The following is a 19,909-nucleotide window of genomic DNA, read 5'->3' on the forward strand; positions in this document are numbered from 1 at the left end:
GTTGTGTATTTATAAATAAATATATGTTGTTATTATTATTATTTTTCATTTTTGTGAACCGTCAGTATAATTTCTTTAGCATTGGACCGGACTGTAAATATACTGCACTGCTGAAAGAATAAATAAATATATTTATTTATTCTTTCAGCAGTGCAGTATATTTACAGTCCGGTCAAAATTAATTTCTATATATAAATTGATATATATATATATATACATATATTTTTATATATATTAAATATATATATATTTTAATATATATATATTTAATGTGTTTATATATATATAAATTGATATATATAAATATATAAAAATAAATATATATATATATATATATATATTTATTTTTATATATTTATATATATATCAATTTATATATTATTATTATTTATATTATTTATTAATTATTATTATTATTTATTAAAATATTATATTATATATAATATATATAATTATATATATATATTTATATATATATATAAAATATATATTTTGTATATATATAAAATATTAATTATTATTATTATTTATTAAATAAAATTATTATTTATTATTATAAATATATAAATTTATAAATTTATATATATAAATTGATATATATAAATATATAAAAATAAATATATATTTATTTTTATATATTTATATATATCAATTTATATATATATAAACACATTAAATATATATATTAAAATATATATATATTTAATATATATAAAAATATATGTATATATATATATCAATTTATATATAGAAATTAATTTTAAATATATATATATATATATATTGTAATTTATATTTCATTTTTGTATATATATATATATTTTATATATATATATATATTTTAATTTGTATTTATTTATATATAGATATACATTTAAAACATTTTTTTATATATATATATATATATATATGTATTTTTATTTTTGTATTTATATATATACAGTCAGTTTCTGAGTAACTGCACGTTTTTTAAGAAATCTATTGTTTCTTTTTTTTTGAGAAATAAATAATAACTAAAATGAAAACAACCCTTCCATCCCGGCTTACCGGAAAACACTTTTAATGTGAAGGTTGTCACCGGAAGCTGCCCGTCTTTTTCCGTTTGACTTGACAGAATAAAAGTAAACGCGGAAGTGAAATGAAGTTAGTTTCGCAGCTTGAAAAACTCTCAAAGCATCAAGTCGGAGTTTGAACTTTTCGCAGCTGGAAACTTTATATTTTAATGTTTGTATTATATTTCTGAGAACCGGAAGAGAACCCTGAACGGTGAGTTTGTTTCTGAAACATGTATTACTTTGTATTTATTACTGTTTACTAGCTTCCTGTTTTATCGGAGGGCTTTAGGCCACCATTAGAACCCTCAGAGTGAACACGCGCCAGACTGCGTTCAAAAAGCTCTCAATTTATGTTTCCACGCAGTTTCTTTAGTGCAGCGACGCGTTTTCCGGTTGAAAGTACCTCCACGTACACATAGACACCCGCTCTTCACTTCGGCATCACCCCCCCCCACACACAGCGTGCTTCCTCTGAACACAGTCCCACCAGAGAGCCTGTCCTCGCGCGGGATTCCGCTCATCTTCTTACGGCAGAAAGCGGTTTGTGAGCCGCTAACAGATGAGATATCTCTAAAATAAAATGCGTTATAGTTAAAAAAAACATGCGCCGAATCTACTGGAGCAAACCTCCGCTTCTAATGAAGCCGCTAGTCACGCGCTGAGGTGTGTCTGTGTGTGTCTATAAACACGATGTTATTAAATACACTACGTTTTTAATGCAGATTTGTTTATACAAAACATGAGTTTCAGGCTCCACCTGGTGACAGGTGAGCTCGAGACATTCAGTTTGTTTTATTGTCAGATTAGATGTGTTTGTATAATAACACACCTGTGTGTACTTTCACTCTCCTTAAAAACAAAGTACATCCATATTTAAATACTCTTCTTCTTCTTCTTCTTCTTCTTCTTCTTCTGCTGACATGTTGGGCTCCACTTCAGCTTCAGTCTGTTGCATTATGGGATGTTAGTGCAAAAACCAGGTCACATTTCATGTCATGATAATTTAATAATCATCATAATAATATCATAGTAATAATAATTAAATGATAAAGTGACTACAAATATTTAGAATAAAATCACTTTATTATTTAGAAAGTGTTACAGTCTGATAAATAAATAATTCATCTATAATACATTAATACAAAAAGTAATAATACACTACGACTAGAATAAACTGTTCATGTTTAACAAAATATATTTCATACAAATATTCTTTATGTTTTTTGTGTAAGAATATGACTCTAATGTAACTAAAGTTCTCTGATAAATGTAATAAAGTATAAGTATGATGTGGCATGAAAAGGAAATACTCAAGTAAAGTACAAGTACCTCATATGTGTGTGTGTGTGTGTGTGTGTGTGTGTGTGTGTGTGTGTGTGTGTGTGTGTGTGTTCAGATCCATCATGGCCGATGTTTACGCCCCGACGACGGCCCCCAACCCCAAAACCTCGTGGCTCCTGTTCCCGACGGAGACCCTGCAGAAGGTTCGCTGTGGGATCAAAGTCATCCAAGTGGTGAGTTCAGGGACACGTCGTAATGAACGTCAGAACGCAGAGGGAGGCTGAGGAAGTCGATAATCGGTGATGAGTGACTTCGTGTAGTCTTGGTTCTGTTGGTTCTGTTGGTCCCTGTGGACTAAAGCTGTAGTGTCTCTGAGCACCAGAGTCCCTTTAGAAAACCTCTGATTCTACTGCAGCAGGGTCTGACAGTCTGACCCTCTCAGTCCTGGTTCTGGGTCTCCCGTTGCCTCCCTTCCCTCCAGCGGGTCCAGCAACACGTCCTGGGTCTGTCCACGGTGGACCGGTCTCTGCTGGGGTCTGAGCTGAAGGAGTTTTCACCGATGACGAGCATTAAGAATAACTCTATAGAAATAGAGAGTGTGTGTGTGTGTGTGTGTGTGTGTGTGTGTGTGTGTGTGTGTGTGTGTGTGTGTGTGTGTGTGACTGACCTCTGGACCTTCCTCTTCAGAGTGGGAAGTGAAAGTTCTGCAGAACTGCAGAGAGCTGTCGTTAGCAGATCTGAGAGCTGCTGACCCTCCGCTGTTGCAACAGTTAACGTGTGTGTGTGTGTGTGTGTGTGTGTGTGTGTGTGTGTGTGTGTGTGTGTGTGTGTGTGTGTGTGTGTGTGTCTCACGTTAGTGACCGTTGGATAAAAGAGGATGTGAAGGACAAACGTCCTCCATGAGGACACAGATGTTTTATTCTCAAACTTCATCTGTCATCTGATTTCAGATACTTTTACTGTGTTGTATTAGTACTTTTACTGCAGTGAAAGTACTAATACAACACTGTAAAAGTACTGCAACGCTAACGAGTTACAAAGGGCTTCATGAGACTCAGCTGATTTACAAGAATATATATATGTACCGTATTTTTCGGACTATAAGCCGCACCGGATTATAAGGCGCATTAAGCAAAACAACACAGTCCGGTAAATCAAACTTTATTCAACTCAGTTGTAACAACAAATACCGGTACAGAAAAATACACTCACTTATCGATTCATTCCTCTTCTACAAATCCATCGAATTCTTCATCTTCAGTGTCTGAGTGAAACAGCGATTTCGGCATCAAGAATGCCCGAATCCCTCTCGTCATTTTCCGAGTCAGTCTCGTTGCCGTTATCGGTACTTGGCTGTTCAGTGATGATTCCAGCTTTCGTGAAAGCTCGGACGACGGTTGCGACCGATGGTTACTTGTTGTGCTTATTGATCGATTTTGACTTTTAGTTTAGACATTACATTCCTGTTACGGGGCCGATCAGGTAGTGACACAGCGTACCATAATGCTCCGAATATCCATTGAGCGGAGCGGCTTCGTTGCTCACCAAAGTCGTACTTACACATTTCGACAGATTTTTGAGCGCATTGTACCACATAAAATCAATCAATAAGCACAACAAGTGACCATACATAAGGTGCGCTGGATTATAAGGCGCACTGTCAATTTTTGAGAAAATTTAAGGATTTTAAGTGCGCCTTATAATCTGAAAAATACGGTGTGTGTGTGTGTGTGTGTGTGTGTGTCTGTCTATATATATATATATATATATATATATATATATATATATATATATAAAGTTCTTCATTAATCTGAACTTTGATGAAGAACTTTAACACTTTTACTTTGAGTACTTTTTGAATGCAGGACTTTTACTTTTACTGCAGTAAAAGATCTGAATACTTCTTTTAAACTGAGAAGTCTGTCTATCTCTCTCTCTCTCTGTCTCTCTATCTCTATATCTCTGTCTCTGTCTCTCTATCTCTATATCTCTCTGTCTTTCTATCTCTGTCTCTCTATCTCTCTCTGTCTCTCTATCTCTCTCTCTCTCTCTCGGTGTCTCTGTCTCTCTTCCTCTCTGTCTCTGTCTTTCTTTCTCTGTCTCTCTCTGTCTCTTTCTCTCTGTCTCTCTCTCTTTCTCTCTCTCTCTTTCTCTCTGTCTCTTTCTCTCTGTCTCTGTCTCTCTCTTTCTCTCTCCCTCTCTCTCTGGGGGGGGGGTAGGTGGTACAACATCAGAGTTTCTCTTTCTTCTTCTCCTCCTTTCTTCTTCTCCTCTTTATTCTTCTTCTTCTTCTTTCTCCTCCTCCTCTTTCCTCCTCCTCCTCCTTACAGCAGTTTTCTGCAGCCTAACTTCACTCGTGATATAAACGCATGAGTCAGGATGAGACTTCATTGTGTGAGAGCTGGATGTGGGCGGGGCTTCACTGGGTCGTACCATCACAGTTCCTGTGGGGGTGGGGTGTGACATCCTCTTCCTGTTGACTCGCTGTGGTTCACTGCTGATTAAAGTCTTAGTGAGAAGATCAAATACGATTTATACTGAAGAATATGACGAGTTAAAAAGTTAAACATTCATTTAAAAGAACTAATATTTTAACAAAATGAACCAAAACTCTGATGAGGATATTGGCTACATATTAATAATCAGAATAAATATATGAATTAATTCTGGTTTGAAATCAAATAAAGAAGCAGTCAGATTTATACAAATTAATATTCATGTTTTATTCCAGAGACTCAGACGTCTGTGTAGAAATCAACCTGTCAGCGCCCTCTGGTGGACAAATGTATCGTTTACATTCATTCATTCATTCATGTGACGAGATGTTTACTTTATATCTGTAGAGGAGATATAAAGGTATGAACTGATGTTTCCTCTCTCCGCACCAGCTCCTCTCCTTCGTGGCCTTCCTCCTAGAGGAGATGTAAAGTTATAAACTGATGTCTCCTCTCCTTCCTCCTAGAGGAGATGTAAAGTTATAAACCGATGTTTCCTCTCTCCTCACCAGCTCCTTTCCTTCCTCCTAGAGGAGATATAAAGTTATAAACCGATGTTTCCTCTCTCCTCACCAGCTCCTCTCCTTCGTGGCCTTCCTCCTAGAGGAGATGGTGAACAGCTGCAGCAGCTGCTCTGCTCTCTACTTCTTTGAGTTTGTGAGCTGCTCGGCCTTCCTCTTCACTCTGCTGCTCCTCATCCTCCTCTACACCAGCCTGAACACACGGGTGGGCATCAGCTGCTGGCCCAAGCTGGTAAGACCTCGATCACCATGTGTCAGTTATAACACGGTCATAAGTAGTCACAGCTTTAACTCGGTTTATATCCATGAACGTGCGTCTGTACCTTTAAGGACCGTCTACTCTCTGAGGCCGTCTTTACCGTAATAACACTAGTTTGGGAGCAACTAAATTGTCTTTACTGTAATACCTCTATCACCATGTGTCAGTTATAACACAGTCATAACGATTACAAGTCCAGGGGTCATGTTCAGAGAACACATTTTGAATTTATGGAATTAAAGTCACAGTTTCATGAGAAAAACATCTTTATTCACAAGAAACCGTTTATGTTCGTGACTCGGTGAGATGTGACGTCACTGAGGACACTTTTAAACATGACGGATATTTAAGTGTCAGACACTAGAGACCATCCTCAGAATGTTAAAAACACGTTTCAATAAATCCGTTGTCTTTGTCCGTGACTCCGTGTCCTCGTCTCTGAGCTGAAGCGTCTTCACAGCAGGAACCTAAAACACAACGTCGATGAGGTCATTCTGATCTACTCTCATAATAATAATAATATTAATAACATTTCATGTCCACAAACACAGCTCTGATCATTATAAAGTAGCATGAAGACACACTGTAGAAAGCAGGAAGACGAGTATTTAACTGGCAGGTCGGTGATCAGATTGGTTGCTCTACCCGACTTTTATTTTGAAAGCTACTTCCTGTTTGTCTTTATTATTCTCACATAACAGACGTTGAAACTGTACTAATGTTTCTGGTTTGATGTCAGTTAAAAAAAAGTGTATTTATGTTTAAATTAGACACTTTGTTTCAAAATAAAAGCCCTCTAGCATCTCTGTGGACAGGGCTTTTATTCTGAAATATTTGCAGGGCAGCATGAGCTGCACTTCAGTCCAAAATGAAACTGACCTTTTTCGGCGGATGTTCTTCATGACCACGTCAGCTTGAAGTCCATGGTCCAAAAGCTCAGGAAGTCTTCTGGTTTTGTCACTTCAAAACAAACTTATTATTATTATTATTGTTAATTATTACTGTGAGGAAATTCTGACAGACAGCTTGTTGTTTCTGCTTCATGCGTTGGTGGAATATGAAATAGAATAACTGACCCTGAACCAGTTTTTGGACGTTTCCTTCGTGGAGAGGCAGCGTCCCCTTTTCTGAATTTCAAAATAAAAGTCCGTCCAGTGTAAAGCAGCAGTTGTTTGGGGGGGGGGGGGTTATGGGAGGATGTCTCTGAGGCGAGGCGAGGACTTCCACACGCCGCCGTGTCCGCCATGACAGCTCCACTTCACCCTCACTTGAGCTCCCGTGTGGAGGAGCTGCTTGTCCGTGATTGGCTGCCCGCAAGTCTGACACCTCCTGAACAGCTCCATCAGGCTGCGGCCGTAGACGACGGCGCAGTCTTCGTCTTCGTCTTCGTCGGACGACGTCGTCGTCGTGGCGTTGAACTCGTGGTCCCGAGGGTCGACCGACACCACGATGCAGAAGCTGTCGTCCGCCGCCGGAGGCGACTGGGAGGAGCTTCCCGCAGAGCCGACGCCCACCTGTCGACAACGTAAACGTCCGTTATGAGTCACGCAACGACACCGAAGAACGAAGAAAGCAATGTAAAATAATATATATATATATATATATATATATATATATATATATATATATATATATATATATATATATATATATTTATTAAGCCTTCACCATCCCCTGCTACAAAAACTAGGAACGCATCGTCATAAAACTAATCACAAGTTAATTTATTATTATTATTATTATTATTATTATTATTATTAAAACACATTCAAAAACAGGAAGAAGTGTTTTAAATACAATAATTGTAATCAGCAAACCTACTTAAAACCAGTGTTTGTAATGCAGTTAATTATTTGACTTTACTTAAATATTGAGTTAATTATTTGAGTATTTTTAGTGTCGTTTTGGCCCTTTTTGCGTCACTAATACTACTATAATTAATTAATTAACTAAATAAAAGAATTAAATAATTAAAGATAGCGGGACTTAATAATAAATACATATTTGTTATTATTATAATTATTTTATATATATATATATATATATATATTTATATTTATATTTATTTATATTATCATTATCATAATTAATATAATATATACTGTATTATTATATTTCGCACCTCCGTTCTGGTTCTCTTCGGATCCGGCGGTGACGCCTCATTCCCGGCCGGCTCACCGTGCTCTCTCCCCGGGAACACCGACGGCACCGCCCCGCTCTTCAGCACCGGTTTGGGCGCGACGTTCAGGATCTTGGCCCGGAAGTCCTGCTCGTAGTCGTCGGGTGTGAAGTGCAGGCTGCACACCCGCACTCCTCCGTACCGGGACACCGGCGTGTCCTCGTCGAACCGCGGGTTCCGGATCGCTTTGAGCCACGAGCGGCAGCGCTGCGGGTCTCTCGTCGGTAAACCGTGGAAAACGACCCCCATAGACTTGGCCTCGTCGTAGCCTTTACACCCGGGAACACAGCACCGCCACGGCATCGAGGAATATGAATTATAGATATAAATATATAAATATATATAAGTTATAGTGAGACTGTAGCAGTTAAATATGTTGTTTTACATGTAAAAATGATGCGTCGTAAAGACGGAACGCTACTTCCGGTATTCTTCTTCTACCAATAGATTTCCGGTAGATCACACGCTGCGAGGTGTAATGCTGCCCCCTACAGGCAGTGAACGGCTTTATGTGTTTACGTACAGCACGGCTGGAAGAAGTACTGTGATCTTTTACTTCAGTAAAAGTACTAATACCACGGTAAAAGTCAAAATGATTAATTATGCAGAATATTATATATATTATATAAATGTAATGTAGTTACTTTAACGTTGGTAAAGGAGCTTATTTTAATGACTTTATATACTGCTGGTAGTTTAATCTATAATAATACTTCTTTATTTATTAGTTAATTATATTTAGTTTTTAATATTCCGAGTCTATAGAGAAACTATTAAATAAAGATATCAAATAAATGTAGTGGAGTAGAAAGTAGAACATGCCTCATAGAAGTTTACATTTCATTTTAAAGGTTTGTGATATATATCGTTAAATTATTTTAATTATAAGTCAAATAAAAGGTAGAAATACTCTGTAAATGGTATATTTTTTCTACTTGATGTATGTACTTGTTTACTAAATAAAGCTCCATCCTTTACTTCCATATTTAATATTTCATTGATATTTAATTTTAGCATCTTTAACATGTTATAATATAAATATAAATATGTTGTATCGGTGTGATTTAAATCAGTCAGTGAGCTCTAGAGGTTTGTTTCCTTTGGACAGAGCCATGCTAGCTGTTTCCCTCCGTTTACAGTCTTTATGCTAAGCTAAGCTAACAGTGAAAGTGAATCAGCAGATTTAACAAAATACTGAACTTTTCCTTTGAAGGTTTGACAGGTTGTGTTTCCACAGTAACCACAAAGCATCATCTTCTTCTTCTTCTTCTGCAGGACTTTTTGTACACCGCCTTAATCGCGGTGGCCTTCTTCATCTCCTCGATCATCTTCGCCTCCAGCAACAGCGACACGACTTTAGAGAGAAGTGCAGTGGTGAGGAAACATCCACACCTTTCTTACATCCTCTTTCTCTTCTCTGCCCCCCTCTTTCCTTTACTAACTACTCCTTTCCTTCCCCACCTTCCTCTTTCATTTCCCAACTCCTCCTTTCCTTCTCCACCTCCTTCTCTTCCCTCTCCTTTCCTCCTCCCTTTCCTCTCATTTCCTCCTCCCTTCCCTCTCCTCCTTTCTATTAAACTTCCTTTCAGCTGTGTTTTTAAACCCTGGTTTTCGTCCTGCAGGTGTTTGGTTTCTTGGCGTCCTCGATGTTCTTCTTGGACCTCGTCTTGTTTGTGAAGAGCTCCGGGTTTCCGTTCCAGAGAGACTTGAAGTCTGAGTCCAGTAACAGCGCCGCGGCGGCCGAGCCGGAGACGGCGAAACTCAACACGCCGACTAGCGCGACCGATTAAATCTGATTCTAAAAATAATCCTCACGAGTGCGTTTGTTACGCAGATCATTTTTTACGCACTGTCCCTTTAACGTGTCGCCAGGAGGCGGAGCCTCAGCGACCTGGCGGACATTTTTAGAGTCCTTTTAAAAAACAAAATATCCTGTTTATAGTCGTCACTCTGTGCTGAGGTCATCAATGTTATCATCCAATCAGGAACCAATCACAGGGCAGAGCAGCTGTTCTGTGTTTGTTCTTAAAGAAACAGTACGCAGTTCTTTAAGAACAGAGACACTAAAACCACAGAACCACTAACGATTCTGCTGTGAAGTTTGTGTTTTAATCAACATAATGAATCAGATCAATTTATGGATTCATTGTTTTATCCGTGTTGCTTTTCTTTTTTTTATTAAATATCATGAAATTTAAAAACGCATTTTAACAAAAGAAATCAAATAACGTCATAAACTTATTTTTAATTCACTCAAAATTAGTGTTTAGTATAACTTGTCTGACAGGTGACAAAATATTATCACACAAAATGAAACTTCCTCAAACCACCAAAAGTCTTAAAAATACAAGAAATCTCTGTTTTTATTGTCACCATATTATTTACGTTTTTCTGTTCGGACCCTGAACGCCTCATGACATTTAGCCCGAGATGATTTTAAAGTTTTTGCCTAAATGAAAAAACTCAACAAAGAAAAAGTGTCTTTATAATAATGTTATGGTTACTACAGTCTATATTATATTATGATGTTATATTATGATGTTTGTTGTCAAAATAATCAGTTTTATTCCAGATTTGTTTTTATTTCTACTAAAAGCAGCAGATGAGCCGTTTTAATTTCTCTCATCTCGATCAATGGGGGGGGGGCTCTGCTGCTGTTTTCTAACATTTTTAATTTCCAAAACCAGATTCATTAAAGTCTTAAAAGTGGATCAAGTTTCAGCTCAAAAACACCTTAAAATGTGTATTTTTCTTTGAGTGACAGCTTTCAGGGACCAATCACATTCCTCCCTGTGGATCTCTGACCGGGGCGTGTTTCTTATTCCCTCTTTAGTTTATTCCTAAAAGATGAGTCGTATGTTGTTGAGATTCTTCCTTCGGATCGTTTTCACAATCAGTTTGTGTTTTTAAAGGTTTTAATCGTCTTAATCACTTTTGTGTTGTTTTTTTGTTAATTGAATGTTTTATGAACTACATGATGTCGTTTTTTTATTACATTCTGAATATAAGAAATATGAAGAAATGATCCCGTCAGATTTTTTAATTTGTATTATTTTGTTTTTATTTTCTCATATTGGTGTGACGTTGAAAGGATGTTTTTGTAAATAATTTGAAGGAAACTCGAGACTCAAAACACACCGATTATTGAGTTAATGGACCTTCGGCTAGGATGAAAAGATAAGAAGTGAGTTAACACAAGTGTCCATCTACACCATGGAGAAGGCCTTTACAGTGAAACGTGCTTTTCTTTAAAGAGTCAAAGACCTTGTTGTTGAACCACAAACAGCCGATCGCTGTCTGTCAGTCTCCACTCTACAACTGTGGTTTGGTCAGAATAAAAGTTGTTGATAAAGTGTAAAGATGAACTAAAGAGCTTTTGTTTTCATTTGGTTTCTCTCCCGTTTTAAACATGTTAGTAAAATGAGTGTTTTTGTCAACGGAGTCTGGAGTCTTTAGTCTTTAGTGAGAGACTAAATCTAAACGATCACAAAGTGATCTATGCAGTGATATAATGGAGCACAAGTAAAGATCATGACATGTTTAATACATGATGTTAATACATGATGTTAATACATGTTTATTAATACATTATGTTTAATACATGATGTTAATACATGATGTTTAATACATGATGTTAAATACATGATGTTAATACATGATGTTAATACATGATGTTTAATACATGATGTTAATACATGATGTTAATACATGTTTATTAATACATGATGTTAATACATGATGTTAATACATGTTTATTAATACATGATGTTAATACATGTTTATTAATACATGATGTTAATACATGTTTATTAATACATGTTTATTAATACATGATGTTAATACATGATGTTAATACATGTTTATTAATACATGATGTTAATACATGTTTATTAATACATGATGTTAATACATGATGTTAATACATGTTTATTAATACATGATGTTAATACATGTTTATTAATACATGACGTTAATACATGTTTATTAATACATGATGTTAATACATGATGTTTAATACATGATGTTAATACATGATGTTAATACATGATGTTTAATACATGATGTTAATACATGATGTTAATACATGTTTATTAATACATTATGTTTAATACATGATGTTAATACATGATGTTAATACATGATGTTTAATACATGATGTTAATACATGATGTTAATACATGATGTTAATGCATGATTATTAATACATTATGTTTAATACATGATGTTAATACATAATGTTTAATACATGATGTTAATACATAATGTTTAATACATGATGTTAATACATGATGTTAATACATGTTTATTAATACATTATGTTTAATACATGATGTTAATACATGATGTTAATACATGTTTATTAATACATTATGTTTAATACATGATGTTAATACATGATGTTAATACATGATGTTAATACATGATGTTTAATACATGATGTTAATACATGTTTATTAATACATTATGTTTAATACATGATGTTAATACATGATGTTAATACATGATGTTTAATACATGATGTTTAATACATGATGTTTAATACATGTTTATTAATACATGATGTTTAATACATGATGTTAAATACATGTTTATTAATACATGATGTTAATACATGATGTTAATACATGTTTATTAATACATGATGTTAATACATGATGTTAATACATGTTTATTAATACATGATGTTAATACATGATGTTAATACATGTTTATTAATACATGATGTTAATACATGTTTATTAATACATGATGTTAATACATGATGTTTAATACATGATGTTTAATACATGTTTATTAATACATGATGTTTAATACATGATGTTTAATACATGATGTTTAATACATGTTTATTAATACATGATGTTTAATACATGATGTTTAATACATGATGTTTAATACATGTTTATTAATACATGATGTTTAATACATGATGTTTAATACATGATGTTTAATACATGTTTATTAATACATGATGTTTAATACATGATGTTTAATACATGATGTTTAATACATGATGTTAATACATGATGTTTAATACATGATGTTAATACATGATGTTTAATACATGTTTATTAATACATGATGTTAATACATGTTTATTAATACATGATGTTAATACATGATGTTAATACATGTTTATTAATACATGATGTTTAATACATGATGTTAATACATGTTTATTAATACATGTTTATTAATGCATGATGTTTAATACATGATGTTTAATACATGTTTATTAATACATGATGTTTACTACATTATGTTTAATACATGTTTATTAATACATGATGTTTAATACATGGTGTTTAATACATGTTTATTAATACATGTTTAATACATGATGTTTAATACATGTTTATTAATACATGATGTTTAATACATTATGTTTAATACATGATGTTAATACATGTTTATAAATGCATGATGTTTAATACATGTTTATTAATACATGATGTTTAATACATGTTTATTAATACATGATTTTAATACATGTTTATTAATACATGATGTTTAATACATGTTTATTAATACATGATGTTAATACATGATGTTAATACATGTTTATTAATACATGATGTTAATACATGATGTTAATACATGTTTATTAATACATGATGTTAATACATGTTTATTAATACATGATGTTTAATACATTATGTTTAATACATGATGTTTAATACATGATGTTTAATACATGTTTATTAATACATGATGTTAATACATGTTTATTAATACATGATGTTTAATACATGTTTATTAATACATGATGTTAATACATGTTTATTAATACATGATGTTAATACATGATGTTAATACATGTTTATTAATACATGATGTTAATACATGTTTATTAATACATGATGTTAATACATGTTTATTAATACATGTTTATTAATACATGATGTTAATACATGATGTTAATACATGTTTATTAATACATGATGTTAATACATGTTTATTAATACATGACGTTAATACATGTTTATTAATACATGATGTTTAATACATTATGTTTAATACATGATGTTTAATACATGATGTTAATACATGATGTTTAATACATGTTTATTAATGCATGATGTTTAATACATTATGTTTAATACATGATGTTTAATACATGATGTTAATACATGATGTTTAATACATGTTTATTAATGCATGATGTTTAATACATGTTTATTAATGCATGATGTTTAATACATGTTTATTAATACATGATGTTAATACATGTTTATTAATACATGATGTTTAATACATGTTTATTAATACATGATGTTAATACATGATGTTTAATACATGTTTATTAATACATGATGTTTAATACATTATGTTTAATACATGATGTTTAATACATTATGTTTAATACATGTTTATTAATACATGATGTTAATACATGTTTATTAATACATGATGTTTAATGCAAGTTTATTAATACATGATGTTAATACATGATGTTAATACATGTTTATTAATACATGATGTTAATACATGTTTATTAATACATGATGTTAATACATGATGTTAATACATGTTTATTAATACATGATGTTAATACATGATGTTAATACATGTTTATTAATACATTATGTTTAATACATGATGTTTAATACATGATGTTTAATACATGTTTATTAATACATGATGTTAATACATGTTTATTAATACATGATGTTAATACATGATGTTAATACATGTTTATTAATACATTATGTTTAATACATGATGTTTAATACATGATGTTTAATACATGTTTATTAATACATGATGTTAATACATGTTTATTAATACATGTTTAATGCAAGTTTATTAATACATGATGTTAATACATGATGTTAATACATGTTTATTAATACATGATGTTTAATACATGTTTATTAATACATGATGTTAATACATGATGTTAATACATGTTTATTAATACATCATGTTAATACATGATGTTAATACATGTTTATTAATACATGATGTTAATACATGACGTTAATACATGTTTATTAATACATGATGTTAATACATGACGTTAATACATGTTTATTAATACATGATGTTAATACATGATGTTTAATACATGTTTATTAATACATGATGTTAATACATGATGTTAATACATGTTTATTAATACATGATGTTTAATATGACAGAATAACGAGATTTAAAGTCATGATTTTGAAACATTAATATTTGTTTTTGGTTTCTCAGAAGGTGGAAAAAGAAACTTCGACACCAGCTGATACACTCACTGCTGTTCTCTCCTACATCCTCCTTTCCTTCTCTACCTCCCTCTTTCCTTTTCTAACTACTTCTTTCCTTTCCTAACTACTTCTTTACTTCCTTCTCTCCTTTCATCCCTTACATTCATTTTCCCCCCTACCTCCCGCCTTCCCTCTCATTTCCTCCTCCCTTCCCTTCCCTCTTATTTCCTCCTCCCTTCCCTCTCATTTCCTCTTCCCTTCCCTCTCACTTCCTTCTCCATTCCCTTCCCTCTCATTTCCTTCTCACATTCCTCTCATTTCCGCCTTCCTTCCCTCTCATTTCCTCCCTTCCCGCTCATTTCCTCCTCGCTTCCCTTCCCTCTCATTTCCTTCTCTCTTCCCTCTCATTTCCTTCGTCCTTCCCTCTCATTTCCTCCTCCCTTCCCTCTCATTTCCTTCCTTCCCACTCATTTCCTCCTCTCTTCCCTTCCCTCTTATTTCCTTCTTCCTTCCCTCTCATTTCCTCCTCCCTTCCGTCTCATTTCCTCTTCCCTTCCCGCTCCCTTCCTCCTCTATTCCCTTCCCTCTCATTTCCTTTTCACATCCCTCTCATTTCCTCCTTCCTTACCTCTCATTTCCTCCTTTCCCGCTCATTTCCTCCTCCTTTCCCTCATTTCCTTCTCCCTTCCCTCTCATTTCCTTCTTCATTCCTTCTTCATTCCTTCTTATTTCCTTCTTCCTTCCCTCTCATTTCCTCCTTTCCCGCTCATTTCCTCCTCCTTTCCCTCATTTCCTCCTCCCTTCCCTCTCTTGTCCTCCTCCCTTCCCTCTCATTTCCTTCTCACATCCCTCTCATTTCCTCCCTTCCCGCTCATTTCCTCCTCGCTTCCTTTCCCTCTTATTTCCTTCTTCCTTCCCTCTCATTTCCTCCTTCCTTCCCTCTCACTTCCTCCTTCCTTCCCTCTCATTTCCTCCTCCCTTCCCTTTAAATAATCTGTAAAACAATCACAGATTTCATTCCAGTGACTTTAATAAAAGAGCGAACGGTTTTATGATCACACGGTTTATTAATAATTGAACATTGAAAACACTGAAGTGTGAATCTTTGTTACAGAACATATTTTCTTATTTGTGTCAGTCAGACGATCAGAAATCTGTTTTCATATCAACAAGATTAACTTTCAGGAACAAGTACAGTTTATTTTGGAGAAAATTAATGTTTATGTAATATATATATATGTGTGTGTGTGTGTGTGTGTGTGTGTGTGTATATATATGTGTGTGTGTGTGTGTGTGTGTGTGTGTGTGTGTGTATATATATGTATATATATATATATGTGTGTATATATGTATATATATACATGTATATATATACATATATGTATATATATATATATATATATACATATATATATAATGTGTGTGTATATATATGTATATATATATATGTGTGTATATATATGTGTAGAAATAGATCAGTTTCTCACTTTGTCTTTTTTAAATTGCTGCAATGTAATTTCTTCTCTGATCATTGTATATTTCTTATTAAACACATTTTAAAGAAATGAATGTGCTCTGTTATTTATTAATGTCTTTATTATTATTGTTTTATTTGACCACATAAGTTTGAATAATTTGTGTTTTCAGTTGCAGTTCTTGAAACTCTGTTGAATATTTGAGTTAAATGTGAAAATATATTTTATTATAACAAGTTATAGTTTAATAGAATTAACAAAAAAGAGAAAATGTTGGACAAACACCCTGAAGGAGTGATTAAGGTGAGTAAAGATAGTTATAATTTATAATAATATAATTTATATTATTATTGTTTGTAGCACGTTTTTAACTGGCTACAAAACAATATATTTTGTAATTAATTATTTATTTAAACTGATTTATTTTTCAGAACATGTTTTTTGATTGTATCTTCTTGTGTGTAACAACTATCAATTCTTTGTTTTACATTTATTTTTAATATTTTTTGGTTTTATTTTTTATTGTATTCTGCATCGAATACTTTAACTTTTTAGTACATTTTCCTGTTTATTTCTATACTTTATCGTCCTTTTACTGACGAAACATTTTGAATGCAATACGTTTACTTGTAACAGAGTAACAGAGTTTTAAAGTGTGTATTAGTACTTTTGTTCTATATATGATCTGAATTCTTCCTCCATCCTCTTTCATAACAGTGGCCATCTTTTCATCTCTTCTGTTTCTGTAAAATGAGTGAAACAGCGCCTCTATCACGTTACCATGAAATTGTCAAAAAATAAGATCTATAATTGTGTGTATTTATTTTATACTTTGTACTCCTGATTTGAACGTCTTTCAGGCTCTTTCCTCACAAGATGAGGTCATTTCATATAATCTATTTACTCGTTTTTGTCAAAACAGATTCAATGACAAAATCAAATATTTGATGAATAAATAAATAAATATCTGATTTAAATTTAATTTTTTGTTCCATCTTTAACCCTTATTGTTTCTGTGTAAATAATAAGACAGGCTGGACACACTGAGCCGTCCTCTTTGTTCACCTTTTTTATTTAACGTCTGCATGCGTCCACTGGTTACCCCGTGTTTAACGTCACGTTGCTATGACTTATGGGTAATTCCCTTAGGCTAAGTCAGCATACCATGCTGACTTACGGAAAGGGTTCATAAAGGGCTCAAGATGTCTGCCAGAGAGCCTCAAACACTCCATGATCTGACAGTGGGACAGAACTAAACCCTCACGGACTTCGCGGGAGCGCGCCTCAAAGTCTGTGAGTCTGTGATTTCCTTTCTCTGAAGCGTAAGCAACAGTTTCTGCCTACCTTACAACATCCAAAAGGCATGGGACTGATTCAAAATGTGACACTACCAGATATTGAAATGTCACAATCTAAAGAGAATGAACCTGATGACTGTTTCAAACCCTTCATATCAGAGGGCTTTGTTTCATTTAGTGGGGATCCTAAAGAACAGCAGCCAGTAAAGATATTGAGAGACACAGGAGGCTCCCAATCTATTGTTCGAGAAGGCATCTTACCTTTGTCGTCCAAATCGTCATGTAACTCGAGTGCAGTTGTTCAAGGTGTTGGAATGAGTTTCATACCTGCCCCTTTGCACAATGTTAATGTTCAGACTCCCTTGGTCAGTGGATTCTTTAAAGTTGCAGTTCTACCTGCCTTGCCCATTAAAGGTGTCGACTTCATTCTAGGAAATGACCTTGCAAGAGACCAGGTTATGCCAGTCCCTGAGATGCTAGACAGCCCTGATTTGAGCTCTGGCTCTGACAAGATGGCACAAATGCTGCCAGACATCTTTCCTGCTTGTGTGACTACAAGGGCCCAGACAAAAAAATATGGCTTTGATTTGTCTGACTCTTCGCGTCGCAGGACTAGTGATATCTCAGAGGATATGGATTGGGGCGAGATTTACCAGGTTGTTGTGCCTACAGCCTATCGTTTTCAAGTACTCTCTTTAGCTCATGACCACCCATGGTCAGGACACATGGGGATCACTAAAACTTATGAAAGAGTCCTCCGGCATTTCTTCTGGCCAGGACTCGAAGCTGATATAGTTAGTCATTGTCGTACTTGCCATGTGTGTCAAGTTGTTGGAAAACCGAATCAAGTGATTCCTCCGACTCCACTCTGCCCCATTCCAGTAATGGGTGAGACATTTGAAAGGGTGATTGTCGATTGTGTTGGGCCATTGCCAAAGACTAAAGCTGGGAATCGGTTCCTACTAACTGTCATGTGTGCTTCCACTAGGTTCCCAGAAGCCATTCCGCGACAAAGGATCACAGCTCCGGTTATTACCAAGGCTCTGGTAAAATTCTTTACATCATTTGGTCTGCCAAAGGTGGTTCATACAGATCAAGGTACCAATTTCAAGTTGAGTCTTTGCCCAAGAACTTAGAACATTGGATGTTAAACATGTAACATCTAGCCCCTACCATCCAGAAAGTCGGGAGGCGCTGGAGAGACTTCACCAGACAATGAAATCAATGTTACGCAAACACTGTCATGAGTCAGAGAAGGATTGGGATGACAGTGTCCCACTAGTTATGTTCGCTACCCTCGAAGCTGTACAGGAGTCCCTAGGTTTCAGTCCTGCTGAATTGTTTTTTGGACATGAAGTTAGGGGTCCTTTGAAAGTTAAAGAGCAACTGCTCATACCAGAGAAGAGGGTCAGAAGTATCCCAGAGTACATCAGCAAGCTCAAAGATCGCCTCCAGCTAGCCTGCTCTTTGGCTAGAGATGCCCTGACCTCTTCCCAGGCAAGGATGAAGAAGCGATATGACCAGCGAGCAGTCACACACTTGTTTCAGCCAGGTGACAGAGTTTTGATTCTTTTGCCTGGACCTGGCTCTGCACTCTCTACCAAGTTTTCTGGTCCTTATGTTGTAGAGAAGAAGCTAAATGAAACAAATTACGTTATCCAAACTCCGGACCGCAGGTGACGGACAAGAGTGTGTCATGTGAATATGATGAAGCGGAAGGTCAACAAGAGTCATCCAAAGTCCAGGAGTTAAAGACTGCAGTCTCACCTATGGCAGCCATTTCAAAGGTGAGCTTTCCTGATAATGGTGATGAAGATGGGTTGGTGATGCATAATGCTACACCACAGGGGGCAAGGCTAAGTAATACTGAGGTATTGTCCCGCTTGCCCCACTACTTGTCTCATCTTCCTGATGACCAGAGAGTGGATGTTATGGAACTTAATAATGATTTCAATGACATTCCCTCCCAAACTTCTGTCATAACTCACAACGTTGTCTTGACTAACCCTATACCGATCTAACAGCATGCCTATCGAGTAAATCCAATTAAGAGGGAAGTCATGAAGAAGGAGGTTGACTATCTTGTACGGAATGGATTTGCAGTACCAAGTTCCAGTCCATGGAGTTCTCCCTGTCTCCTAGATACCAAGTCT

At 34.7% G+C, this 19,909-nt stretch overlaps 2 protein-coding genes across 2 annotated transcripts; one reads left to right on the forward strand and one right to left on the reverse strand.

The window, feature by feature from the left end:
• Positions 1 to 1,132: 1,132 nt before the first annotated feature.
• On the forward strand, positions 1,133 to 11,149 carry cmtm6 (CKLF-like MARVEL transmembrane domain containing 6). The gene is made up of 5 exons (XM_068729944.1): positions 1,133 to 1,266; positions 2,452 to 2,569; positions 5,408 to 5,584; positions 9,066 to 9,164; positions 9,413 to 11,149. Exons 2-5 carry the CDS (start codon positions 2,459 to 2,461, stop codon positions 9,578 to 9,580), a joined length of 555 nt encoding a protein of 184 aa, XP_068586045.1. The 5' UTR covers positions 1,133 to 1,266; positions 2,452 to 2,458; the 3' UTR covers positions 9,581 to 11,149.
• On the reverse strand, positions 5,860 to 8,225 carry LOC137887140 (THAP domain-containing protein 1-like). Its single transcript, XM_068729943.1, has 4 exons — positions 7,734 to 8,225; positions 6,688 to 7,125; positions 6,491 to 6,571; positions 5,860 to 6,078 (listed from the first exon to the last, which is right to left on the reverse strand). The coding sequence occupies exons 1-2, from the start codon at positions 8,091 to 8,093 to the stop codon at positions 6,799 to 6,801; spliced, it is 687 nt and encodes a 228-aa protein (XP_068586044.1). The 5' UTR covers positions 8,094 to 8,225; the 3' UTR covers positions 5,860 to 6,078; positions 6,491 to 6,571; positions 6,688 to 6,798.
• Positions 11,150 to 19,909: the final 8,760 nt, after the last annotated feature.

The sequence above is a fragment of the Cebidichthys violaceus genome, unplaced genomic scaffold (genome assembly GCF_023349555.1).
Source record: "Cebidichthys violaceus isolate CVI_PGR_0920_01 unplaced genomic scaffold, fCebVio1.0.p SCAF_48, whole genome shotgun sequence".
NCBI classification, from domain to species: domain Eukaryota; kingdom Metazoa; phylum Chordata; class Actinopteri; order Perciformes; family Stichaeidae; genus Cebidichthys; species Cebidichthys violaceus.